This window comes from Amblyomma mixtum, chromosome 4 (assembly GCF_055824585.1).
Source record: "Amblyomma mixtum isolate Tamu chromosome 4, ASM5582458v1, whole genome shotgun sequence".
Taxonomy (NCBI): Eukaryota; Metazoa; Arthropoda; class Arachnida; order Ixodida; family Ixodidae; genus Amblyomma; species Amblyomma mixtum.
This window is the reverse complement of record NC_143015.1, coordinates 72,118,409-72,145,877: the sequence shown is the minus strand read 5'-3', so window position 1 is coordinate 72,145,877 and position 27,469 is coordinate 72,118,409. Positions and strand designations below refer to the sequence as shown.

General features: G+C 48.8%; 2 protein-coding genes across 3 annotated transcripts in view; one reads left to right on the top strand and one right to left on the bottom strand.

The window, feature by feature from the left end:
- Positions 1-514, top strand: part of LOC149346971 (cytochrome P450 3A8-like) — a 50,960-nt gene extending 50,446 nt beyond the window's left edge. For both annotated transcript variants that reach the window (XM_089586785.1, XM_089586784.1), the window contains one exon: positions 189-514. In XM_089586785.1, the coding sequence (XP_089442911.1) occupies positions 189-266 (78 nt within the window). In that variant the 3' untranslated portion in view covers positions 267-514. The remainder of the gene's footprint in view (positions 1-188) is intronic.
- On the bottom strand, positions 95-27,469 carry LOC149346970 (uncharacterized). The gene is made up of 12 exons (XM_089541452.1): positions 27,148-27,469; positions 24,078-24,256; positions 22,561-22,780; positions 20,606-20,886; positions 19,354-19,624; positions 13,296-13,567; positions 9,958-10,183; positions 8,110-8,558; positions 6,324-6,527; positions 5,438-5,565; positions 3,432-3,663; positions 95-1,824 (listed from the first exon to the last, which is right to left on the bottom strand). Exons 1-12 carry the CDS (start codon positions 27,467-27,469, stop codon positions 1,402-1,404), a joined length of 3,207 nt encoding a protein of 1,068 aa, XP_089397578.1. The 3' UTR covers positions 95-1,401.

The window sequence follows — 27,469 nt, the reverse complement described above, 5'->3', positions numbered from 1 at the left end:
GTGCGTTCTTTCCTCTTTCCTTCCTCCGTGGTAACGGTGAAGGGCAAACAGGTGTGTACTAAACGATACGCAAAGATTCCTTGTGCTTTACTAAGGCACCGCGCCAAGTTGATCATTCGGACGTGGGATATACAGCGCCTTAAATGCCCCAATACACACCATGATTGTGTCCTTTCAATTCATTGCAGAACGAGTTGGAGCTCTGCTTTCATGCTACTGTGTCAACGCCACGGCACGGTCCATTCATTAAGTTCGAAAAGATCTGAAGATCGCACGCCCTCAAGTTTTGATTGAAGTCGACTCATCGACTGTGCGTTATTGCAAGCAGCACACACGTTGTAATAACGCCACTTCACTGTACAGAACAATATGCCATCGAGCCACATCGTCGTCAGGAGAGATCTACGCAGATAAAATCTGATTACTCGTCTGCTCACATTATGCCTGTGTTCCTACCATCTAACCATTTTCAGAAATCGTTGTAAAGTTTGAATAAAATTGCAATACACTCGGAGGTCCACTGAATCGTTGAAATGAACCGCGTGTGCACTGCTATAGTTGAAACGAGGGCAGACGCATTTAATTCTAACCTCCTATCATAACTTAAAACGACCAAACCACGACGTTGCCTAACTTTCGCTGCGGCCTAACATTTTTCTGCATAGTTCAATGAATTTCATCAAACGTCAGAGAAAATTTCTCTAAGGAAAATTTATTTTGCTTCTATTTACTATTGTGAACCTGTCACGTCCTGGTCGCTAACAACTCTGTTGTCTTCGCATTTATTCGGTTTCTCTGTGCAAGTAAAAATTCACAGACATCACTTTGTTTTCGCATACAGTGAAGATATATTTTTTCTTTATACCGGCGAAAACCTCGAGCGCTGCCGCAACATTTTTCTTTCGACGTAGATTAACGAATTGACAAAAAAAGTGTCAAGCAAATGACTGAGATATTGAGTGATTTCCACCAAATTATCTAAACAAAAAAAAACGCTATAAAACTCACCAAATAAGGCACAAAGCTACAACTATGTTTATCACACTGCTGACAAAATATTACGCAATGTCACTTCATAATGACCGTGAGTTCTGAAGAAGCGAATAACACCAGCGCAAAAACTCGACCCATAGCATTTTGTCACACCGCGTACAAAATATTACGTGATGTCACTTCATAATGAACGTGAGTCCTGAAGAAGCAAATAACAGCACCACAAAAGCGACGCATAGGCATTGCCAACATACAAGCGCGGTGTCGGCCGTTGCACTGAACAAAAATTTAACACAGGTCACAAGTGTCTACTAAAGCTAAATCGAACGGTTCCAAAAGAACGACGCTATTCATCACTAATATGACAGGACGTCGCATGATGAGCCCCGATGCTGTGAGTCCTTCGGCTCAGAAAAACAGGCACTCGTGAGCAGTCACGCCGCTCACAAGACAGGAAAATGCATCGGCGAAAGCCGAGGCGTTGGCCGCCAGGTTGCACATGGAGCGCGCCTGACTGGGCGGCTGTTCGTCGCAGAACTGGCTGCAGTAGCTCACGTAGAAGGTCTGCGCAGCACTGAGCCCTTCCAGAGACTTCAGTTGCAGCGGCGACTGGTCAAAGGCCGCCGCGGTATTCATGGCCACCAGAGACAGGTCCAGGGCGAAGAGGTCTGTCAGGAATCGCTGCTCGGCCGAACTGTTCGCCTTGGACACCCGGCACTCCCGACTCTGCAGTAGTAAGACGCGGGCACGTTTCGATTTCAAGTCACGTGATGCAATGTGGTTCAGAAACCACACCAATATTTTTTTTCCCAAAAAGGCGTCACCTGAAACCTGTCTTTCAAGCCGGATAACAAGAACCCTGACTTCCCAAGCAACAGAGATAATCGGGAATAAAAATTAATTTCGTTTTCCAGGAAAGGAAATGGAGCAGTATCCGTCTCACATATCTCGGCGGACACCTGAACCGCGCCGTGAGGGAAGGGAGGAAGGTTGGAGTGAAAGAAGAAAGAGCTGACATAGTGGAGGTCTCCGGAATAATTTCGACCACCTGGGGATCTTTAACGTGCACTGACATCGCACAGCTATTCGGCCCAATATTGGAAACATAGTGGCAAATGCTGGCCCTACAAAAGACCAGAGTGAAACCATCCATTTGGAGTATTGGGCCGATTATCAGCTCTGCTTGGGCTTTAACTAAGGCTACCAGTGGAGACACGTTTCTTGATTGCGTTCTCGCTTTCGTCTATTTTCTTTCTGTATGTTTTTTTCGTTCTCCTGATCCCGCACAAATCGCAGTTTACAAAAGGAAAAGGTTTAGCTAATTTTCAGCGCTCGTGTTGCCCTCGCCTTGATCCCGTCCTTCCAAGTGGTGCTACCTGCTATGAAAGCATATTCTGCCAAACAGCACAAATCAGACCCTTGTACAGTCATGGTAAAAGATTTGCAGTGCGCGGACTTGCGAAAAAAATAATTGCGGCACCATAAATTGCAGCATGCCGCTGAAGTGTATTCAAGTACGAGGAGACATGCATTTTTCATACGCTAGAAAAATGCCATCTGACTGGCTAGCGAGGCAACCAAGAATTCAGGAGAGCATGCTGCCGGGCGAGCTGGTGCTGCAGCTTGTGAAAAAAAAAACAGCTCAAACAACACAGGGAACATAGGAACACACACGACGACGACAGGCGCTCGTGTGAGTTCCTTCTTGTGTCGTTTGCGTTGTTTTTTGTTTTGTTTTTCACAAGACAACAAAGAATTCTTTATCCGAATCTGCATCCCGCAAACTTGTGTCCATGGCTGTACACGTCAGTCGATTAACTGTTACTGATAGAGTGTGTCCGACAGTGGAGGCGTAAAGCGGTAAGGGCAAGCATGCATCATCATCATCAGTCTGACTTACGCCCACTGCCGGGCAAAGGCCTCTCCTGTTTGTTTTTTTAATTAACTCTGTCCGTTGCCAGCTGCGGCAACTGTATCCCCACAAACTTCTTAATCTCATCCTCCCACCTAACTTTCTGTCTCCCCCTGCTACGCTTGCCCTCTCTTGGAATCAACTCCGTTACCCTTAAGGACCAGCGGTTATCTTGCCTTCGCATTACATACCCTGCCCAAGCCCATTTCTTCCTCTTAACTGCGACCAGGATATCATTAACCCGCGTTTGTTCCCTCACCCACTCCGCCCGCTTCCGGTCTCTTAACGTTACAGCTGTCATTTTTCTTTCCATAGCTGGCTGCGTTGTCCTTAACATAAGCTGAACCCTTTTCGTTAGCGATGACCAAATGAACACCCTGTGGAGAAGGCCGAGCAGTTCATCTGAATGCTGTAATTCGCGTGACAGTCATCTAACCGCAGTTTCGGACCACTCTAAGTGCTGCGCATCGATGCATCGGGCGTTTCACAACTGCCGTGGTGTCAGAGCTCTCTGGTGCACACGCACGGCGGTGCCGATCTTGGTGCGCCAGATGAGGGGGCGGCCGGCGTGGTCGCGGCTCCGTCCCCGCTCGTCCACGGCACGTGCCAGCTGCCGCGCCAGCTGGAAGCCCAGGCCTGCGTACGTCATGACGTGCGACCCCCTGCTCAGGTACGAGGGCGGGAACACTGCGGCCAGCCCCAAGAGCACCAGGTTCAGCGCGTACAGGTAGATGACCCGCGCCGAACGCCACCGGTACCTGGAACGCCGGAGCGGATGCCACAGGCTTTGACGACGGAACGCAGTTTTGGAATGACGCGTGTCTAGCTACGAAAGTGGAGAATTTATATGCTTGAAAATTTGTTTGAAAATGATGGCGAAACACGAATACCTCGATCGGAGCCTGGCGGTAGACGTATTCCTAGCATGGCAAGTCCTGCATGCTCTTTCTTGGGTTTTATAATGGTATGGCCCCTGGCCGTTGCAGAAAGGGTGATAGATTAGGTGAACGTGCACAAAAAAATTGGTGTTACCAAAGTAGATTCTTTTTGCTTCCATTTAAGTGCTGTCACCATAGCAGCGATCGAGACCGCGAACCTTTTTCTTTTAGAGGTCTGTCAACATACAGGTTTGCTGCAGAACTCCTATGTAGATTCCTCGCTATTAGTATGTATCCCAGGATTTATCTGAATGTCATATATATATATATATATATATATATATATATATATATATATATATATATATATATAACTGTTTCTAATAGCCATTTCATCAGTTCACGTAAATTCCTTGTTGTGTTTTCTGTTCTTTTTTTGCTTGCTTTCTTTCTGTTGCTTTGTTTTCTTTTGCCATTGCTTTTCTTTTGTTTTGTATTTCCCAAGGCCCTATGGTTCCCGCCCTGCTGCTGCCATGAACGAGCTTTAGGACAAGTCAAGCTGCTCTCCGCAGATTTACCCGCACATACTTTGTGCCCCCGGTCTCCAGGGAAACGAACAGGCCGATCAGGCCGCCCGCGCACTCTCTCCCCGGGCTATCTCCCTGTCCTTGGAAGGGTACTCCCAATCAGACAATCTGGCCCTTACATTCAAACAAATCACCGATTACTACAAGGAGGAGCACCGGCGCTACCCGGCCCCTTGTAAGGGTCTGGATCGCGCTGACGACCGCCTCCTCATCAAAATTCTCACTCACACTGTGCTGTGCCCGGCGGTGCTTAAACATTTCAATACATCCTTTGATGGCGCGTGCCAGTTCTGTGGGGAGGTGGCTGACACCTTCCACATGGTTTGGGCGTGTCAATAAAACCCATCTATCCCCCCCAACCCCAACCCCACCAGAGAGGACTGGGAGGCGGCTCTGCTCGGCTGTTAAGACCTAAAGAGCCAAAAGGCTTTGGTTCAACGGACGCGGGCGGCGTTGCTTGCCAATGGGGCACCGGAATAGGGGCTCCACCCAGTATTGTAAGGGGAAAGGGCCAATAGGGTCCTACCTCAATCACTTTTCTGTAAAAAAACTTAATTTCACATAAATATTTTTCACCACCACTGTACGTCGTGTATGGGCAATAAAATATTGTATTGTATAACCTGTGCTCGGGAGGCCGACGCGCAAGTCATCGAGAAAAGGTGAAATCGGAATCGTCATATGGGTGGCGGACCAGCAGTTTCTCACATGTCCAACATTCTCGGAGAGAAATTTCGACAATCGTAAAATTGTAAGACACAGTTATGCAAATATTGAAGGTAGTGGTCCATTCTTGTTATCTGCAGCAAACTGTTTCTTTTAAAATGTTTCCATCGATCACGTAGAACAGCTCAGACTGACATAGAAAACCAATGGTGAACGCTTTTTACTATAGCAGAAGCGTTGATAGAGAAAATATACGACACTGCCGTTGCGTTCATAAACGGTTTCCAGCTCAAAATTTATTTTGCCCAGAATTGTTTGGTATGAGTCCCCACGCCCTCTGCACTGCCAGCACGCTCCACTGAACACAGACATTAGGGTGAAAAAGTTCTCGAACCACATACTTGGCCAGCATGAGGCTCCCGTAGTAAAGGTTTCCAGAGGAAGCCCTGAGGGCCTTGCGCGACTCCAGCCACGCGGCAAAGAACGAGCGGGTGTCATTCGGGAACGCACCGTACAGCAGATCGAGCACCTGCGAAAGTGCGCCGAAAGTTAGTCGTCGGTCACCGCTGTCGTCTTACCAGGTCTCGCACACTGCATTCGCACAGACGTCATCCCAGTTGCGGTTGCAGATTAGGAAGTTTGCAGCAATTCGCAAAACCATTGATTAACACAGTTTTAAGACACTTCTATCTGCAGTTAGTGATTTCCTTTGAAAACGTGTTGCCACGGTTAGGACACGAGACCACTTCCACAGTAGAATGGACTCTTTCCGTACGCGCATTGTGCAGGTCGTTAACGTGGCCCCCAGCGAACTGTAATGTGTGCCGGTAACTTATTCCGTTTTGTCACCTGCGGTTGAATCCATATTATCAGCGTGACAAAAAATAGGCTACAATTTTATTGCAGAAGCCTCGTTCTCAACGGCGGTGTTCACTCTCAAGACTGGGCAATTCATCAGTTCAAGCCGTCCCAGCGTTAATTCACATTACGGTTCAATCACCGACATCCTGAGCCATCTAGCAACAATGGATGCCTCTAAGGTTGGTTGGTTTATGGGATTTAAAGTCCCAAAGCGACTCAGGCCATTAGATATGCCGTAGTGAAGGGCTCCGGAAATTTCGACCACCTGGGGTTCTTTAACGTGCACTGACATCGCACAGTACACGGGCCTCTAGAATTTCGCCTCCATCGAAATTCGACCGCCGCGGCCGGGATCGAACCCGCGTCTATCGGGTCAGCAGCCGAGTACCATAACCACTGAGCCACCACGGCGGTCGAGCCTCTAACCTCCAGCTGTAAGAATGGCTCCGGCGGCCAGAAACTTCTGTTGAGGTGCACGGCGATCTTGAGGATCGCGTCTTTCTTGGTGTCCGTGGCGATGACGCTGGAGCCACGCAGGACGTTCGTCAATGCCTCGGCCGTCCGGTTGAGCACGGCCACCACACGACCCCGCTCCTCAGCGTGGAAGGTCTCCAGGAACACCGGAGCAGCCTGCACAATTACAGTTGTCAGTCAGCTCACAGACAGCTCCAGCAAGCCGTGTGTGGTGACACGTCCGAAAGACAGATGAGGAGGGGCGTCAGTCAGATCCGCAAACAAGAACCTTCCTGACAGTGAAGTCACTACATCTCGTTCAGCAAGAGCTTTGTAAATCTACCACATGGATAGCAGCAGTGTGTCCTGGACTCTAAGACCCGGCCCCAAGCAGTACATTCAAAATTCGAGGCTCTACAGATAAGGGTGATACATGAAGCACTAAGGTGAAATATTGGGGTCATCTTAATCGGACTGACAACTGATTAAAGTGTGTCAAGGTTATGGTGGAAATAAGATCTTTCCTCATACTGTAAGAATGAAGCACTGAAATTACGTCGAAAAGACGATTTACTGTACACGAGTAGACCAAACTGAGGCGCCATCTAGCTGTACTGAGAAATCTTGTTATTAGCTACGTATCCCACCATGTGAAAATATTGTTGGTTTTTCGTCAAGGGGAAGCTGAAACAATTTTTTCAGAGTTCGATGTGAAACAAGGATTCGAATGTATGAAGTTTGGAGGTGAAGCATACCAAGCTGGTTTGCGCTAGCATTTAAAGTGATGACGTAATCGCCGATTAAATTCGGGACAAATCTCACGCTTCTTCTCAAGCCATCGGACGTGTACGGGCAAGCTAGACGGTGACGTCATTGTTTCCTACTTTTGAGATTTCCATCGCCTTTGCCTGCATCCTGCCGTGGCAAGCCCGATGCCTCCATAGAACGAGTCGCGGCCTTCACCACCGGTGGCGTTCGTTTCCTTCGTCGAGCAAATTTACCTCCCCCCCCCCCCCCCTTTTTGCTATCGATGACGTCAATCTCGGGCTGCACATCTGTGTGTGCTGTGGAGAAGCCTCACCTCCGCCGAAGCTTGCCATGCTTTACCCGCAGCTTTCATACATCCTACCCGTTAAAGCTCGAAGAATTCTAAAACCTTCAGTTGCCCTTCAAGTGCACGACGCATTTCGCATTAAGGAGTGTTCCTCTCGATCCATTTTAGTTCATGCTGACTTCAGAGCGACCTTGGATGAAAAGCAACGCTCCCCTCGAACCGCCTGTGAAGTGTTTTCAGCTTCTAGCTAAATGATGCCACAGTGTTTTGCATTTCTTGGATGACGCTGTATCTATGGTTCCCTAAAACTTTCGTCAACGAGCCGAACTTCAGTTCCACATGCCTGGGAATGAGGTCCATTAGAATCAATTGCTCATTCGCTGCAGGCGCACGTGTATATTGCGAACCTGTATATTATCGCACACGACCTACAACTCAAGCAGCACGTGTAATTGGCCCAATATTACAAATGGATGATTTCACTGTGATCCTTTGTAGAAGCAACCTTTGCCAATACATCTGTCAATCTGCCCAATACTGGAAATGGATGGTTTCACTCTGCTCTCTTGTAGGAGCGGCCTTTGTCAATACATTTCCATTATTGGGCCAGTTAGCTGTGCTGCTGCTGGGGAACGCCCGTAGTCAAGAATGTCATTAACTAGCACCCATGACGGTCATTTCAATAAGCGAGCTCCAGTCACCAACCATAGTGATGCCGTGGGACTCGTGCACGGCCAGAAAGCACAGGGCGTGCGACGTGAAGTCTTCGGAGCTCGACGAGGCGCCCCACTCTTCGAACGTGTCTAGGGCCGGGTCGACGATCCAGGCGTAGACGTAGGCAAACGTCCAGCCCACGACCCGCAGCAGCCTCTCGGGCGGCACGCGGTTCAGGGCGATGCCAAGCGCCTTGAGGCGCTGCCGCTGTACCACGAGGATCCCAATGTTCGAGGCGGCCGAAAAGCCACTGGCGGCGAGGTACTTGCTGACCACGGTCGTCCAATCCTCGGTCGACACGTTCAACCCTAGATCAGTGTCGTGAGTGGACAGCCATTCGTCGTGCTCATTTGGGTCGTCGGTGGACAGAACGGCGTTCCTGATCGCCGACTCGTCTGAGCGCAGCTCGCTGATAGCGCCGTCTTCAAGCTGTGCTTCGCCTGGGCGCAATAAAATGGTACGGTACGGTATGGTATGGTATGGTATGGTATGGTATGGTATGGTATGGTATGGTATGGTATGGTATGGTATGGTATGGTATGGTATGGTATGGTATGGTGTGGTATGGCATTGTATGGTATTTCATTTCATTTATTTGTCCCTTAAAGGACCGGAGGCATTACATAAGGGGGAGGGCGTACATATAGGTCGGAGGGTAGTGGCAGAGAACAAAAAAAGAGAGGGGGAAAATACACGGAGTACAAAAAGAGTACAATAATATACAAACTGAAAGCAAGAAATAAACAAAGAAAAAGAAAACAGGGAACGGTTGGCACTTCAGTGTCGCAGTATGAATGATGTTTATGAGTAGTGATTAGCCAGTTCCTCGCGGAAAAGGTGGCGATCGGAGCATGTTATGTTGTCGGGAAGGGCATTCCAGAGAACTATGGCGTCGGGAAAAAATGAACTGCTCATTGCGGAGGTGCGGGTTTTAATGCGTGTGATTGGGCTACTGTGGTTTAGGCGGGATGACGTACGGTATGGTAAGGTATGGCAAGGGACAGACGGCATGTTTACAAGCACCTTAACGCTTTGGCATTAAAATATTCTGATGAGCGCCACACGACAGCATCCAGTGTGTTGTTAGTACCACTCACGCGTGGTACACTGACTATTTCAAATCCTAGGCTCAAGTTAAGTGTCACACACGGTATATTCCGGTGTATTCAAGGTTGTCTTCTAAATACACGGGTGATCTCCTATCCAGGTTAGCTTGGACCTGTACTGTTATCAAGCCGCGAGAGGCTCTCACAGAAGTACATGTATTCTCTCCAGGCTATATATCTTCTTCGTCTGCTACTGCTTCGTCTTCATACTCTCCTCCTTCCTAGCGCCACTTGGATAACATACGCAACCTCGCCTCCCGCCTGCACGCCAATCTATGTGGAGCGCAGGGTCGCTCGTTAAAAAGAAAAAGAACACGGCAGCGCGCTTGCCTTACTTCATTAAGAGCTGTCGCCGAGAGCCGGCAAGAATCAGCGGCAAGGGTACATCCCCAATGCACACCACCGGCAGCTTCTTGCGCTCCTGTGTCTGGTGCCGCTCAGCTTCACCAGCTTTCGGCAGCAGCGCTTCGCAAAGGACGGAGCCCACATGCTCCCATGTTCACTTTCTTCGTGAGCGACCCTGTACTTCAACGAAGATATTAGTACTACTGTTGTAAAGGGCTACGCTTTTGCTAAGTCCGTCCACGCATGGACGGGAGGGCGATGCATGCAAGTGAGCGGACACGGTGAGAAGGGGTATCAGGAGAGCGGGCATTGGAGAAATGGGCATGGGAAACGGATATGCAGCGCAGTAATCTACGTCGCGCATCAAAAATCCGATAACCGAGCGCACCTTTTGTGAGCAAGGTGGCGACTGCGCGAACAAGTTTGCCGTAACTGCCTTCGGCCAGGTCGGACAGTTGCTCCATGCGGTAGAGAGGCACTGGTCCAGCCTCGTCCAGAGTCATCACAAGCCTCCCGTCCGCGCCGAGGTACGAGACACGCACGTCGAACCACAGTGCCAGTCGCCAGTTGACGGCCAGGTCGAACAGGGTGTCCAACACCTGCGCCAGCCGAACCTGACGGGAGACAGGTGGCTCAGATTTCAACCTTGGCTCGTTTTGTAGGTTCTACGAATTTACTAGCTGTAGGAGGTCAAATGGATTCCAGAAGGGTGCATGCGTGACGCACACCGTTACACAGAGCAACTATCACTCCGACTATCATAAGCGCTTAGCACCAGTCCAGCTCTCACTGAAGTTAGCATTTGCCGCAAGGGTGAAGGTCCAGAGAATTTTTTTGACACTTCAGATAGAACTGCAATTCTGCAGGCAATTACCGACGCTGTTGTAGAGGACTCTGAAAACATTTCGACCAGGAGGGGTCCTTTGACACGCACCGGCATCTCAGTAATCAGGCTCTTTAAAAGCATTCAGGTTTCCTTTACGTAAAATAGAAGAATCTCCCGTACCATCCAAAGCACTGCAGGATAAATAATTGGTCTAAATGTCAGCCTTGTTTTATCGAATCCTCGCACAACGTCCCGTTCTCTTACATGAGTTCTAAGCGTGCTCCTGAGGAGGCAAGCGATAGAATGACTCTTAAGAGCAGCAAAACATGTATACAGATGTGAACATGAGTAATCAAAGAAAGTTGTTTGAAGGTCGTGTCAGGAATCTATAAACTTTGTGTGCCAGCGGGAAACCAAACCAGAGATCACAAACAGCAAAGCTGAAATTTCGGCGATTTGGTACGCATTCATTGTCGGGAAACAGCTCAACATTGGCAGGACGTAGACAGCGTTTATCTTGTCTATGTCCAGCCACTGTTGCGCTGTTCCCCTTCAATGATCACTAACAGCCATGCCCAGGCCTTGCCTCCCAACATTCATTAGACATCGCGTAAACTGTGTTTGAACGAAGGATCCTGATTCGTGTATTTCTGCCGGTCGTTGTCCTACACCATAGACCGTATTAAATTTCGAGCTTAGACGTAGCCCGAAAAGCTATACAAACTAAAATTAATACTGGTTAAATTTTAGGGGAATCCTACTGGTGAGGCATGGTTCTAATAAAGGAGTAATCACGCATAGGCATCTTGCCAAGATGCCAATGTGTACAGGCGCACCAAATTAGAAAGAGTGGGAATGCATGTGTTAGTATCCCTTCCATCATGATGCACGAGAAAGAATGCAAGTTTTGTAGCGAAAGCTACTTTGGCAACGAACTTGTGATTTCGCTGTGGCGGTGCTCCGAGGAGGCACAGAGACCGACATTGAGCTGTCGCCTAGCAACCGCCGCCGCTGGCGGACGCCGCGCGCTCGCCGCGCCATCTGGCATGACGTCACACCGCGCGCCGCGCCGCCGTTTTGTATGACGTCACACCGCTTGCCTCGTCGTTGGGTACCTCTAGGTACCCAACCTCTAGGTACCTCTAGGTACCTCTAGGTACACAAAGAGACAAGGAACAGATTAATAATGAAGACAGAAACAACATCCGGGTAAGACCAATACCACGACACATGGATCCGAATTTACATCATGAAAGACGACAAGCCAGAGTCCGAGCACTCACCAGGGAACTCAGCGACAATCCCAACGTAGTCTACACGGACGCAGCAAAGTACCGATACCAACGCAAAACAATCGCCGTTGTAGCAGCCGAAGGAGGGCAAGAAATAACCAGCGCAACGATAAACAACCCAAACATAGAAGCAGCTGAAGAAGCCGCCATTGCTCTCGCAATATCGCACGGGAACGCAACAGGACACAGCCTCACTATAGTGACGGACTCCAAACAAGCATGTAGAAACTACACAAGAGGCAGGATCGACAGCATCGCCAATCATATTCTACACACGACGAGAAGACACAAAAACACTAAACATAGTATAGTGTGGGTTCTGGGACATGAGGGGATGAGGGGCAACGTGGCAGCAGACGAGTTAGCTCGAGGATACGTCAACCGAGCAGACTCACCACTTTGCACCACAGGCACCTTTGACCCAGTTACCCCCACGTACTCAGATATACTCGATCATTACAGGGGTCAGCGGAAACGCTACCCAGCCCCACACAAAAGGCTCACCAAAGAGGAGGCGGTAGACTGGCGCAGACTACAAACCGGTACCTACCCACACCTTCACAAACTACACAAGATTTTCCCTACACAATATGCAGACGAATGTCCGTGGTGTCAGGGTAAACCTACACTAGAACATATCACATGGACCTGCCCTAAGGCAGACTTAGAGCCAAGAATAAACAACCCGAGTGTGATGCAGTGGGAGCACTTGCTGGCCAGCGAGGACGAGGAAGCGCAACGATTCCTTGTGCGCCGAGCCACAATGGCAGCAGTCAAGTGCGGCATCCTGGACCAAGGATCGACCACGGCGCCCAGTGACCCGTAAGGGTCAAGAACACCAATTTATTGACAATAAAGTTTTTTCCATCCATCCATCGTCGTTGGGCTCGCCTCCGCTCGCTTCGCCAGCTGTGTCACATGCCTGCTTTCGCTACGTATATCCTGCCATAGCCGAGCTAAGCTGCTGCCAATTTTTTAGATATTTTTTACTTTTCGCTGATTCACCTGCGTTCCCCCATTTGCCGCCTTCGAGAACGCGCGCATGAGCAGTCACTTGTTTCTACCCTTCCCCTTGGCTTAAGCAGCTCTTTCTGAAATGAATAAAGTGTTGCAAGTATAGCGCATGTCCCGTTGTTCTTTCTGTGTGCTGTCCTTGTTACGCTTGAATCTGGAAGGTTACCAAGAGCAGTCATACGGCTGCAAAGCGAAGCTATACAGCTTTGAGAAACAATTCATAGTTGATAACTCGTCTTGGTCCGGAGCTTTGTAGCCGTATGGCTACGCTTGAGTAAACGCTAGTGCTTGCTTCCTTAATGCAAAAGTTAATCATAGTCGATATTTCCCGAAAAGTCAGTTTTACCCTTCGTTGATTTCGTAGATTTTAGGACACTTGTGGCTTGAGGTGTGGCATTACTCCGCCCGTCAAGAAATGTGAGGACAAAGAAGAGACAAAAGAGCTACTACTGGGGCTAGTTGGAAATACATACTTGAAGGAATTGATGAGCGCTATAAAAACACGGAAAAGGGACGAACACACAGGACGAAGCGCTTACAAAGAAGAGACAAAGAAACAAAGAAGAGAGGCCAGTGGGTCGCGCTTACTTTTGCTGGGATGCCGGGGGCATCGGGCCAGCGCAGTCCGCGGTCTCTCATGAAGGCTGCCAGGTTCTCGGGGGACTGGTCGACGTCCCTGCCCGTGCAGGCGTCCAGCGTCTTCAGCGCGTTGAAGGCGGCTGTCGAGCGGTGCTTCGCGAAAAGCGCGAAGCGGGCGTGGCTGAGCGCCAGGACCAGCTCCCGACCCTGCTGGCGGGCTGTCCGGATCGCCGGTCGAACGTCGGCGTCTACAGCAGGTCCCTTGCCACACACGTAAGCGTGGAAGTCTGCGCCGCAACAAAGACGAGCCATGTGACCAACGCAAGGTTGCGCCACAACTTTCCACCGAAGACGCCATTGGATGCAGTCCTTTCTGGACACTTAGTGGCAACCATGGCATAGAATAAGAATTGGGTGGAGCCCATATGGCAGGTTCTCTCAGATCATGAATCGCAGTTTGCCAGTATCCCTCCAGAGAAAAGTATACAACAGCTGTATCTTACCGGTCCTCACCTATGGGGAAGAAACGTGGAGGCTAACAAAGAGGGTTCAGCTTAAGTTAAGGACAACGCAACGAGCAATGGACAGAAAAATGATAGGTGTAACATTACGAGATCGGAGCAGGGCAGAGTTGGTGAGGGAACAAACCCGGGTTAATGATATCCTAGTTGAAATCAAGAGGAAGAAATGGGCTTTGGCAGGACATGTAACGCGAAGGCAAGATAACCGCTGGTCCTTAAGGGTAACGGAGTGGATTCTAAGAGAAGGCAAGCGTAGCAGGGGAAGGCAGAAAGTTAGGTGGCCGGATGAGATTAAGAAGTTTGCGGGGTTACGGTGGCCGCAACTGGCAAAGGACTAATTGGAGAGACATGGGAGAGGCCTTTGCTCTGCAGTGGGTGTAGTCAGGCTGATGATGATGATGATGGAATATCGCGTAGATAAGCAACTTCAATATCTTGGTCACCAGGCTGGGCACATGTTCCCTCCCTCAGTCATCTTATTCTCAACTGGGGGATGTGGGGGTGGGGGTGGGGTTAAGTTCCGAACCAACACATAGACTAAGCGCTGAATATGACGAGCACTGATATCGCATATCGGATGTCGTGCTGCAACTCGCCTAGAGTAGGAGCTGATGAAGCAACCGAGTAGGGTCTGAAACGTCATGTTTTTCGTTCTTTCATTTTTTGGTTGCTGCTCTTTCTAACTTAAATTAAAAATCGACTAGGATGTCATTAACTCGGGCTTGTTCCCTGACTCACTCTTCTTTAGAAGAACCGCAGACTGGGCTAGTTGGTAATCAATAACGACCATGTTTTCAACAGCGCTGGAAGCCAGGGCTTATAACAAAAAGACAAACACGGCGCTTAACTTATAACGGATTTTATTCCAAGTAAGCAAGTCAATTTATGCACGCATAAAGCCGTCGCACATGTGCATTGTCACACATAGATCCGCTGAATAAAAAATAAAAATACAAAGCCGCTCAAACGCACGTGTTGTACTCTCCTAACATGCTATCCTTTGTGAAGCATGGCCTTTGGAAGCTTGCACACAAAACTATATATAATTTGCTAACGCATCCGTAAATTTTCCAGATAATACGGAAGGCCTCAGCAACATCTCTCATGGTCACTACGAAAAAAATATTCTTTATAACCAAACCATGGTACACATTGACACGTGTTGTAAGTACGGTTGCAAGTTCAGCGCCGTATTTTTATCTTCTTTTTCTGTGTCCTGCATGCTGTCCGGCGCAGTTGAATAAAGCTTGACCAGTCTGCTTTCTTCCTGTCTCTTAGTGTTAAACCTATCATTTTCCTTTCCTTAGCTCGCTGCGCTGTCCGCAATACAAGTTCAATCCTTTTCGTTAGCCTCCACATTTCTCAGCCATACCTTATGGCGATTAAGCAAACAAGGGAAGGGCATGAGGGGCTCGTTATAAATATGACAGAAGCCAACAGCCACAGAAACCAAGGGGCACAGGGGATTTTTTTTTAAGTTTTTTTTTTTAATTTTGTGGTGCTGATCAATTTAGAATATTACTGAATATGTTATCGTTTAAAGATAACTGATTAGAAAAGCAGAAGAAAAAACAACCACCTGCCGCCGGTGGGATCCGAACCCACGACCTCCGAATTACGCGTCCGGTGCTCTACCTCTGAGCTACGGCGACGGCTGTCAATTCTTCTGCTTTCGGGGGTATTTATGTTTACAAGTAACCTAACCTTGAGAGTGTTCATCAGCGCCACCCACGTTCACAAGCGGCGGACGTAGAACGTCCTGAGTTACCGCAGGTGTGACGTAGAACGTCATCGAACGGAGAGGGTGGAAGCTGCGTGAGAACCCTCTTATGCTTCCTAAGGCGTCAAGGCTGCCAGAATCGAGGCCCTCGCTAAGCAATTAAGCAAACAAGGGAAGGGGATGAGGGGCTCGTTATAAATATGACAGAAGCCAACAGCCACAGAAACCAAGGGGCACAGGGGATTTTTTTAAAGTTTTTTTTTTTAATTTTGTGGTGCGGATCAATTTAGAATATTACTGAATATGTTATCGTTTAAAGATAACTGATTAGAAAAGCAGAAGAAAAAACAACCACCTGCCGCCGGTGGGATCCGAACCCACGACCTCCGAATTACGCGTCCGGTGCTCTACCTCTGAGCTACGGCGACGGCTGTCAATTCTTCTGCTTTCGGGGGTATTTATGTTTACAAGTAACCTAACCTTGAGAGTGTTCATCAGCGCCACCCACGTTCACAAGCGGCGGACGTAGAACGTCCTGAGTTACCGCAGGTGTGACGTAGAACGTCATCGAACGGAGAGGGTGGAAGCTGCGTGAGAACCCTCTTATGCTTCCTAAGGCGTCAAGGCTGCCAGAATCGAGGCCCTCGCTAAGCAATTAAGCAAACAAGGGAAGGGGATGAGGGGCTCGTTATAAATATGACAGAAGCCAACAGGGTTCGGATCCCACCGGCGGCAGGTGGTTGTTTTTTCTTCTGCTTTTCTAATCAGTTATCTGTAAACGATAACATATTCAGTAATATTCTAAATTGATCAGCACCACAAAATTAAAAAAAAACTTTAAAAAAAATCCCCTGTGCCCCTTTGTTTCTGTGGCTGTTGGCTTCTGTCATATTTATAACGAGCCCCTCATCCCCTTCCCTTGTTTGCTTAATTGCTTAGCGAGGGCCTCGATTCTGGCAGCCTGACGGCTTAGGAAGCATAAGAGGGTTCTCACGCCGCTTCCACCCTCTCCGTTCGATGACGTTCTACGTCAAACCTGCGGTAACTCAGGACGTTCTACGTCCGCCGCTTGTGAACGTGGGTGGCGCTGATGAACACTCTCAAGGTTAGGTTACTTGTAAACATAAATACCCCCGAAAGCAGAATTGACAGCCGTCGCCGTAGCTCAGAGGTAGAGCACCGGACGCGTAATTCGGAGGTCGTGGGTTGGGATCCCACCGGCGGCAGGTGGTTGTTTTTTCTTCTGCTTCTCTAATCAGTTATCTTTAAACGATAACATATTCAGTAATATTCTAAATTGATCAGCACCACAAAATTAAAAAAAAAACTTTAAAAAAATCCCCTGTGCCCCTTGGTTTCTGTGGCTGTTGGCTTCTGTCATATTTATAACGAGCCCTCATCCCCTTCCCTTGTTTGCTTAATTGCTTAGCGAGGGCCTCGATTCTGGCAGCCTTGACGCCTTAGGAAGCATAAGAGGGTTCTCACGCAGCTTCCACCCTCTCCGTTCGATGACGTTCTACGTCACACCTGCGGTAACTCAGGACGTTCTACGTCCGCCGCTTGTGAACGTGGGTGGCGCTGATGAACACTCTCAAGGTTAGGTTACTTGTAAACATAAATACCCCCGAAAGCAGAAGAATTGACAGCCGTCGCCGTAGCTCAGAGGTAGAGCACCGGACGCGTAATTCGGAGGTCGTGGGTTCGGATCCCACCGGCGGCAGGTGGTTGTTTTTTCTTCTGCTTTTCTAATCAGTTATCTTTAAACGATAACATATTCAGTAATATTCTAAATTGATCAGCACCACAAAATTAAAAAAAAAAACTTAAAAAAAATCCCCTGTGCCCCTTGGTTTCTGTGGCTGTTGGCTTCTGTCATACCTTATGGCGGTAAGATACAGCTGTTATTCATTTTCCTCTTGAGGCACTCCTGTGAGAATGCACTGCGCCCCATTCGTATTATTACTCTCTCGTGTTCCGGATATCAGGTCACTACCTGCTTCAAGTCGATGTACTCCCTTACCACTTACAAAACTTCGCTGGCTGCTGTACATTGCTTTAGATTTCTTCACATTAATTTTTAGACCCACCGCTCTGCTCATCCTGTCTAAGTCCACGATCACTCTTTGAAATTCCAACTTCAGGTTACATAGCAAGCGAATGCCAATAGCACATCGGAGACTGCTAAGGTACTCCCCGTTAGTTTTCATCCCCTGTTTTTCCAATACATTTCTCTCAATATCTCCTGTAAAAACGCGTTTAACAGTATAGGAGAAATCGCGCCTCCTTGTTAGCCATCGCTTATACCCTGTGAACTACTGTCGTTGTGCAGCCGCCATAGATATTCTCCAGTATACCTTTACATCGGTTTCTCCTACACACTGATTGCGCAGTGCCTGCATCACTTCTGCGGTTTCGACTGAGTCAAGTGCTTTACAGTAGTCTGAAAGCTGAATAACATAAAGGTTGGTTGTATATTCTCCAGATTTCTCTATCCCTTCACTGATGGCGTGAATATGCACAGCATTTCTGAAATCCAGTCTGGTTCACTGGTTCACTAAAATTTAAGGTCCAGGAGACAGTAAACTGATTTACCTGCATTTTATTAAGCCCTTGACGACCCCTTTGACAATTTATAATGATATAAACGATCTTTGAAGATTCCGGTACTCTCAAAGTCGTTAAGACACTGCGTATACAACGTGACAAGTTGTATTTAGCACAATGTCCCAAGTATCCCACAAAATAACTGCTGCTATCCGTCACCAAGCACTTTCCCTCCTTGCATTGCATGTAAGGCTTTCTTTGCTTTCCATTTCGTTCCTGACAGGATGCCCAATTTGTCCACATCCCTGGCTTCTTCATTAGCCTGCTGAATATTTCAGCTACCGTATAGATCTGTGCAGGATTCAATCGCTTGTATAACTGTCTCCTCCGTATTGATGCTGATACCGCAATCTTTGTCTCTATGGGCGTAAATGTGATTTCCGACAATGACTAACTTCCTCTTATATCAGCCCACTAACTTTCTGCAGCCTCCTAATACGTTTACTTCTTTTGGAATCCAGTCCGTTATACTGAAAGCTAAGGCTTTTAAGCTACCTTCCTTCTTTAGAGGCTGCTACATACTCCCCGTATTACGCTTCCTAACGTCGTTTATCTTGTGCTTAATGATAAGCTTTGACAGTTCTTCCATCTCTCATATCTTTATGGTTATAGGCTTTCATGCCTTGGCGTTTCTTAATCAGGCCTTCCGGATCTTGAAAGAGCTTGCCAGTAGTACAGTAGCAGTAGCCAGAGAGCTTGCTGGCCTCAGGTTGGGCTTCTACCGTACGGGGCGGATTTAGGGTTGCTTGACGGGGGAACTTATCTCTGATCCGTCAAGGCAACTGTGGTCCAGGACCCTTTTCCCAAGCATTTCACTCCAGAAAAGCAGAGCATCTGGCCGGGGGAAATCTTGCCCCCATTAGAAAACCGGTGGGTACCCGGCGGCACTGGGGATCGAACCCGGCACCTCTCGAATGCGAGGAGGATGCCCTACCACAAGGCCACTGCTTCGGTACTAAAATCGGCACTAATCCTGTTCTCTCGCTACCCTACCCTGTATACACCACCGTACTATTAGTGCTTTGTACTCTGGTATGAGACTTCACCAGGCAACTCTGTGTTGCGCATACCTGCAGTGATTTCAGACAAAGTGATTCCAACTGCATTCACGTGTATTAGTCACGAGGTTTCCACAGTCCTCAAATGCACGATTGTATCGTGATACCGATTTCGTATGTGATGGCCGACGCTACAATCCTTCGAGAACACGTCCAATGTCCAGACGCACCGTGGCAAGGGTTCGCCGAAGTGTTCAGCCTGGCGACCAGATGGCGAGCGTGCTCTAAGCAGTCGTCGGTGGCGCACACGGCGGTCCTGGTGAGCACGGGCACCACAGCGCGGTTTCTTATGAGCAGCGACACAATCGCCACGGCCAGAGTGGCCACGACCACGAGCACACCCACCGCCAGCAGCCGCGGGTAGCGGGGCTTTTGCACGGCCACCAGCGTCGTCGACAGTAGCGGTTGTCGATCGGTGAGTAGTCCGTGCTCGGTCGGCTCCTAGTCGAATAAGAAAGACCGCAGATAGTGAGCCATTTCTTACCAGACCTCGTTCTGCACAAAGCTAATGTCCGTCGTTAAAGTTTACGCCGAATCGAATAGCGACACTTATGATCTCTATGGGTAATCACGAAAAAACATGTCGCAGGGAGCAGCAGGAAGTCACCTGGAGATATGAGATCAGTCGGAGAGGTATTTTTAATGAAACAAACTTAATTCGGCTGATGATGATGATGCCTTCATAGTAATGAGCATGAGGATGGCAAGAACTAGGTTTGTTTGTTCGTTTATGGGGTTTAACGTCCCAAAGCTACTAAGGCTGTGAGAGACGCCGTAGTGGAGGGCTCCGGAAATTTCGACCACCTGGGGTTCTATAACGTGCACTGACATCGCACAGTACACGGGCCTCGAATTTCTCCTCCAAAGAAATTCAACCGCCGCGGCCGGGATCGAACCCGCGTCTTTCGGGACGGCAGCCGAGCACCATAGCCACTGAGCCACCGCGGCGGCAAGGCAAGAACTAGTAAAGCTCTCATTACGATAATGAGTGATAGCAACCTATAAAGATAAAACCATGCCGTGCCTGACTCAAGTCAGCAATAAGATCATAAGTTAGAGACTTAGTAAACATGCCGGTGTGACCCGTGTTCTAGAAGCACTTTGGTTTGGGCTAGTTCGTTCCTAGCCATGTTTGAAACAGGCGCACATGGGACGAGGGCAAGAAGTAACGTGAAGCAACAGGACAGGCGCCAACTATCAATGAACAGGTGCAATAAGTCTCAGTTGATAGTTGGCGCCTGTCCTGTTGCTTCACGTTCCTTCTCCTCGTCCCATTTGCGCCTTTCTGATTCAAACATGGTGGCCCCTGTTGTTCCCTATGCATATGCAGTCCGCACAAGCCCTGAAACATTCATGTTTTGTCATATTTTTGTTGTACAGTACAACGCGCACTACTCGGTTATTTTCGGAGGAAGCACTCACGGTGTGCACAAAGCTTCGTTGGTCTCGCCTGCCAACGGATGAGTTGGTGTCGTCGAGCATGGCTTTCTGCACACGCTGCGATGGTCGTTCACTGTATTCCGCGGTACTGGTCCCCGAGGGTCCCGCGGCCGAGACGTTGCTGGCGTTCTGAGGCCACTTTCTGCCGCTCCAGTTGCGTGCACTACGAGCGCCGGCGAACGAGTTCTCTTGGTCAGCCGGATCAGAGCGTCTGGAGGACGAGGTCGACGACTTCTCCTGGTGGCCTGTGGCCGCTGGTGCATCTGCGCAAGCGTAGCGTGCCACAACGACAAAGCGCGTTAGAAGGTGGCAGACCTTCGGGTGCGGTATAGTAGTAGTAGTAGTAGTAGTAGTAGTAGTAGTAGTAGTAGTAGTAGTAGTAGTAGTAGTAGTAGTAGTAGTATACTAGTAGTAGTAGTAGTAGTAGTAGTTGTAGTAGTAGTAGTAAGTGGTTTTATTATACATGATAAATGGAAGGAAAAAGATTGTTGCTAGGTGCCCCGGCATCTGCCGTCGCTGCTGGAAGCACCTCAGCTGGGTCAGCGGAAATAAAGGATAGCGGGCAGTGTGCAGAAGTGAAATGAAAGAGGTGAGGGGATAGTAGAAAGGTCAGGGGGAGAGGTACACTGGCAATAAATCTATTTACATATTAACATAATAACATATATACAGGTCGCAATGTACTACGCAACTTCTGCCAAGCTTACAGGAAGCTTAGAGTAACCCAACCTCGATTCCATCGCCCAGCCATCAAGAGGGCCCGCTACGAAGCTCCAAACGACGAAGCACTAGTGGCGTACTCTTGGAGGAGTCGGCCCTCCATATTTAGCTCTGTGGTAAAAACCTAAAACTGCCAACTTACTACACTAAGACAATGCTGTTCAGATTGTTCTCGGTCATAATAAACGTGCGGAATGCAGCGAAGGCTCTCGTGGTATATGCCGCCTTTAGACATACGCCCCACGTTGATCTGGCGGAGAGCGCCCTGCCGGGCTTGAGGCTGGGCGAGGTGGTGCAGTATAGGTTTTCCAACTCATGAAGGATTTTGCCTTTCTTGAATATACGTTCGTTCACATTTCCTGTCCGTGCTTCTCTCGTTTCGTGCAAGAAAAGCCCCAAATTGAAGCACTGGTTGTCCAGTAATGCACTCGGGTCATCCTGCCACGTATGTGCGAGAATTTCCACATAATTTGCAGAGGGTGGCGAGAACACGCACGGCACACTGACTGATTCGATGATAGGGACTGATTCGAGGTTAAAAAGGCAGGAAGCTTCATAATTTCCATCGGCCGGGTGATGCGTCCACTGCAAGCACTAAACGCATCTAGCGTTCATTTCTAATTAATCCTATAGCCTGTGCCAGCCTAGAGTACAATGTTCCAGCGAATTCGTAATCTCATCTCCCAGCCTGACATTTCGCGTTTCCGGCCATGTTTCCTTTTTTGCGGCGAGAGCTACACTACTATAGCTGGGACGCATTTCGCCGTGAGCCTCTGAATTACCTTGAAACGACCTTGGGATAAGTCATGGCTAGTGTTGCTATGCACATATACCTAGCCATGTGTGGTCTACTTATTTGACCCCCTTTGACCTCGAACTTTGATCTTCACCTTTGACCTTGACATTTGACCTTGAATTGATGGACACGGATAAGCGGCTATGAAGGGGGATTAAAAAACAATAAAAGGTGTACCAAAGATAAACCATGCTTAATCATGCTTATGTAGTTCTCGCTACGTGAAACTCGGTTTGGCAGAGTTGAACCACTGCCAAACTCTTAGAATACACTTGGTACCCAAAGAACTATCCATTAACTCTTTGTCATAAGCTATTCGGTGCCATCTTCTAAACCTCGAAAATACAAAAAGAAACTTCGGATTCATAAGGGCTCGAACTAGTCTCCTCACACGTATGTCTCGGAGTCGCCGCAGGAGTACCCCTGCCGGATGGAGGGCGCATCAGCGGCAGGGTCCTCAGCGTTTCGGGCGACTCGGACGTCGGCGACGAGGTGATCTCCGGGGTGACGATGTTGACAATGTGGACGGGATCGATGGACACCCGCTTGCCTCTACCGACTGGCTGCACCGGTGCGGAGGCAACTATTGCCGCTGGCGGCGCTACGGTCGCCTCGGGCAGAGATTCCCGTTCGTTCCTCTCCTGGTGCGAGAAACAGACCGGAGGACAAGTATGATTCAGCCATTATTCCTTACGGCGCAAGCTGTTAAAGGTTCGCTGTGCGCGGAACGCTCTCCTCGCATGTAATTATGTAATTAGCACGTGAACGTAACTGATGACCAAGTCATACATTTAAGCTGGTCACATGACCTATTGTGTAAGAAAAGAACAGTAACGCAACCAAGACGAACACAAGAGAGGACCACACAGGACTAGCGCTAAACAACACGCTACAACATGCACTACCTAGCCCAACAAAAAGTTCTTCTAAATGACCTATTTATGTCGTCTGCTTAAGGCTTTCTGCTGAATTAGAAGTGTGAGCAGATAATTGTTCACGGGTAACATGAGCGATTAAAATCCTTGGTTGTCACCGCGACCACCTCATACATGCATGGCCCCGTGAACCCCTCCCACGGTTCAGGTAGGGTTAGCAAGAAATGGGCTGGTGTCCTTCCATGAGATTACAAATCCCTACAAATTGAGCCGGAGGGTTTTCCCGCTGCCGGATAAGGCATTGATCAAGAAGCAGGAGTGTGTTTGGAGAAGACTCCAGACAAGATCTTTCCTCAGTCCTTATATGCTCAGCATAATATATCCGCAAGAGGTGAAGCCGGAGTCTAAATCGCGTAGGGTCCTGGCGACTTATGATCATATCTCGTGGGAATGCAAGAAAGAGCCTCCCACTGTGGCTCTGCTGCAAGATCCTTCTCTTGAGAAGTGGGCGGCTGTGTTGGCCAGCTTAGACCCGGCCGTCCAGTTCCGCACAGAAGGAGTGGGCGGCCCAGGTCGCCGCCGGTCTAGGACTAATTGCCATCTAGCACGGAACTATCTACACGTGCTTTTGACGAAATTACGTTTTTCCTCCTCCTCCCACAGCATGACCTCTTAACAGGTGACGCTGACCGTTATGCCGTACTAGTGACGCACTTTCGACTTATATCTATTCGATACTTATCAGCCTTCATTTCGGCTTAGTCCACGCCACACTAGCAGTCCCCATTTGGGCAACGCCAAAGGAATCCAAATAGGATAAAAATATCCTTCCTGGGTTGCACGTCACCGGATACTTGAAGAAGCGTACAACAATTGTAAAACGTATACAGGCCCCTGACTTCCTGCAGGATCATGCAATGTGACTTGTTCAGCATCCCCAGAGCCTGAAATCCCGCCAGGACAAAGGGAGTGGCCGCTTTCAACTCTTCGCTACTTAAGAGTTCCTGATGTGCGCAGACCCCATACAGCAAGCGCTCTGGACTGCAAATTCTTAAAAACTGGCCTCAATCGCCTTCTCTTTGCTTCCTGTGGAGGTAACCGGGGCCGCATGAACAGAGTACAGCTGGACGGTCTCGAGCTTCCCCCGGTTGGGCCGCTGATCAGAGGTCTCGTCTGCAAAGGAGAGACGCCTCGCTGGTTCCGCCGGCAGGCAAGACGGCAGGGAGGTCTTCCTGGCGGGCTCTGAAAGGCAACAGATGCGTCCAGTGCAAGTATAACGACCATCGGAAGGACCTTCGATGGTGCCGTTAGCTGCGCACGGTGCCATACAGTGAGTCTGTCACTTTTATGAGCAAACTCAAATGTGAACAAGGAAATAGTTAGCCTCCTTATGAGACAGCCGCGCCGCCCCCTGTCAAGTCAAATTCATATATATATATATGCTAACCTTGCTTTCTGGCGTTTTGATCTACGTTTAACTGCTCGTGATATCCCCTGCTACTGCAAGGTCGCTGGTTCTTCGTTTTCCAGATTACATGTCACACCCAATATGCCAGAACGTCCAAGTATCTCAACGTAAAGGGTAAGGAGATTTGCGGCCACAGGAAATCGAGCGAAAGCTAAGAACGTGCTCACTCACAAGGCAGCAGGCAAACTTACAAATACGAACACTCGAATGCACCTGTCCCACGCTTTGCAGCTGTATGCTCGAAATACAGGCGACCTCACGACAGCGCTTTTCTGATCTTGACAAATAAGAATACTCGGCACCAACTAAAATCATCCAGCAGAGAACGCAACAGGACCCTAATTCACCACGTCTCAAACTTTAGCGGCTCGATACCCAAACGTGTACAAATACACTGAAAATGTCTTGGGGTCAACACAACACAACCACTCACTTCTCCGCAACAAGCCTGGCAGAGAGGCGTAGACTAGCCGTCAGTACCATGCGACCTCTTCTTGGGGTACCCTCTTGCATCATTTGCTCACTGTTCCAGAAGACTGCACCTATTACTTTCTAATGAACGCGAACCCTTGCATGACATCTGCGTACACAATTATTTCTCTCTGTCTGATAAGCGCTCTATGAACGCCCTTATCTAGAATGTCAGCTGCCCCTCCGCCATTTGATCATCATCATCATCAGCCTGACTACACCCACTGCAGAGCAAAGGCCTCTCCCATGTCCCTCCAACTTACCCTGTCTTTTGCCAGCTGCGGCACCCGTATCCCCGCAAACTTCTTGATCTCATCCGCCCAACTAACTTTCTGCCGGCCCCTGCTACGCTCGCCTTTTCTGCGAATCCACTCCGTTACCCTTAAAGACCAGCCGCTTCTTGCCTTCGCATTACATGCCCTGCCCAAGCCCACTTCTTTCTCTTGATTTCGACTGGGATGTCATTAACATGCGTTCGTTCCCTCACCCATTCTGCCTGCTTCCGGTCCCCTTTACGTTACACCTATCATTTTTCTTTGCACATTCGCTGCGTTGTCCTTAACTTAAGCTGAAACCTCCTTGTTAGCCTCCGCGTTCCTGCCCCATAGGTGAGTACAGGTAAGATGCAGCTGTTGTATACTTTTCTTTTGAGGGATACTGGTAAACTGCGATTAATGATCTGAGAGAATCTGCCATATATTCTCCTATATGCTCCACCCTATTCTTATTCTTCTAGTTATTTCCCTCTCATGATCCAGATCAGCGGCCACTACTTGCACTAAGTAGATGTATTCCCTTACCAGTTCCAGCACCTGGCTACCAACTGTAAACTGCTGTTCCCTTGCGTGACTGGTAAATATTACTTTGGTTTTCTGCATGTTAATTTTTAGCCCCACCGTTCTGCTCTGCCTGCCTAACTCATTTGTCATGCTTTGCAGCTCATCTCTTGAGTGTCATAGCAAGGCAATGTAATTAGCGAATCGCAAATTACTTAGGTATTCTCCATTAACTTTTATCCCCAACTGTTCCCATTCCAGGTCTCGGAACACCTCCTGCAAACAGGCGGTGAATAGCATTGGCTACATCTGTCTGCCTGCCTGACACCCTTCCTTATTTAAATTTTACTACTGACTTTATGAAGGACAATGGTAGCTGTGCAGTCGTTATAGATATTTTCTGGTATTTTCACATAACACTCTTCTACAGTTCCGCAGCGCCTGCATGACTGCTGAGGTTCCCACTGAGTCAAATGCTCCTCGTGATTAATGAACGCTATATATAGGGGTTGGTTATATTCTGCGTATTTATCTACCACCTGACTAATAGTGTGAATATGGTCTATTGCTGAAATTCTGCCTGATCATTTGCTTGATTGAAGTCTGAGGTTGTCCTGACGCTATTAGCGATTACCTTAGTAAATACCTTGAAGGCAACAAACAGTAATCTGATCCGTCTGTAATTTTTCAAGTCCTTGACGCCTCCTTTCTTATGAATTAAGATAACTTTAGCGTTCTTCCAAGATTGTGGTACGCTCGAGGACATAAGGCATTGCATATATAGAGTGGTTAGTTTTTTTGGCACAATCCCCCCCCCCCCCTATCCTTCAAGAGATCTGCTGTTACGTGATCGTCAGCACCTGCCTTCTTCCTTAGCACTTGTTGCCATTTGATGCTGGCCTCCAAAACGGTTCGGCCTCGATAGCCAATGTTATGATTTCCCACTCACAAGACGACCAATTTAAAATAAATGATCGCGCGCCACTCGAAACGCACGCAATTGGTTACCGCTTTCCTCAATGCTGATTCAAGGCAGATGACAGCATTGAGGCCATTTGCTTTCAAATACGCCTGTAGAGGCCGCTAAAGGACCACCAACCTCGGGTTTGTGGCCGGCTTAGGCCGAGTGGACTGGCTGCGAGGAGCAACCAGAAGAAGGCTCGCTTCCTTTACAGTAAGCCATAACCGGCATCGACAACGCCTTGGTCACTGAGGCACCCAGCAGCGAAATCAGGCTGTTAGGGATCGCTTAGCACTGCGCTGTTGGTCGTACCTACCAGTTGCATTAGAGCCTCAAGGAAAGTAAGCTTGAGCTTCCCGCTCTACGCCTCAAGTGTCTGCGGGTACTAGCCGGCGCATAACGCAACCTCCTACGACATAGAATCCCGGACGTACGCGTAAAAATGGTCCTTACATACCGCTCACGGCCGTTTTGACCTCAGCAACGGAGCCTTGTTTCTGCGAGGCTTCTTCCTTTGTCGGAAAGCTGGTGCCAGACTTGAGTATTCCTTTGCCCTGGAGAAGACTACTCTGGGAGGCCCTCTTCCCAAGCGGAGGCTGCTTGATGACCGACGGCAGGTCCGTGGTGCTCACCACGGCGTCTTGTGCCCTCGAGCATGGTGCAGGGAGGTTTCCGTCCAGAGACTGGCCGGTCTCCTCAGGCGTCGCCGAGACTTGAGAACGACTGTCGGGTTTACCTGGAGGGCGCTGCCGTCCTCCATCAGTCGCTCGACCACGCAT

Excerpts from the sequence above, each read along its gene's own strand:
- LOC149346970 (XM_089541452.1), bottom strand. The coding sequence starts at position 27,469 with ATGCGTGGTCGAGCGACTGATGGAGGACGGCAGCGCCCTCCAGGTAAA. Across the intron at positions 22,781-24,077 it reads GCAAAGAGAAGGCGATTGAG|GAGAGGAACGAACGGGAATC; the intron begins GCCAGTTTTTAA and ends TTCTCGCACCAG. Across the intron at positions 19,625-20,605 it reads AACGAAGCTTTGTGCACACC|GAGCCGACCGAGCACGGACT; the intron begins GTGAGTGCTTCC and ends TTATTCGACTAG.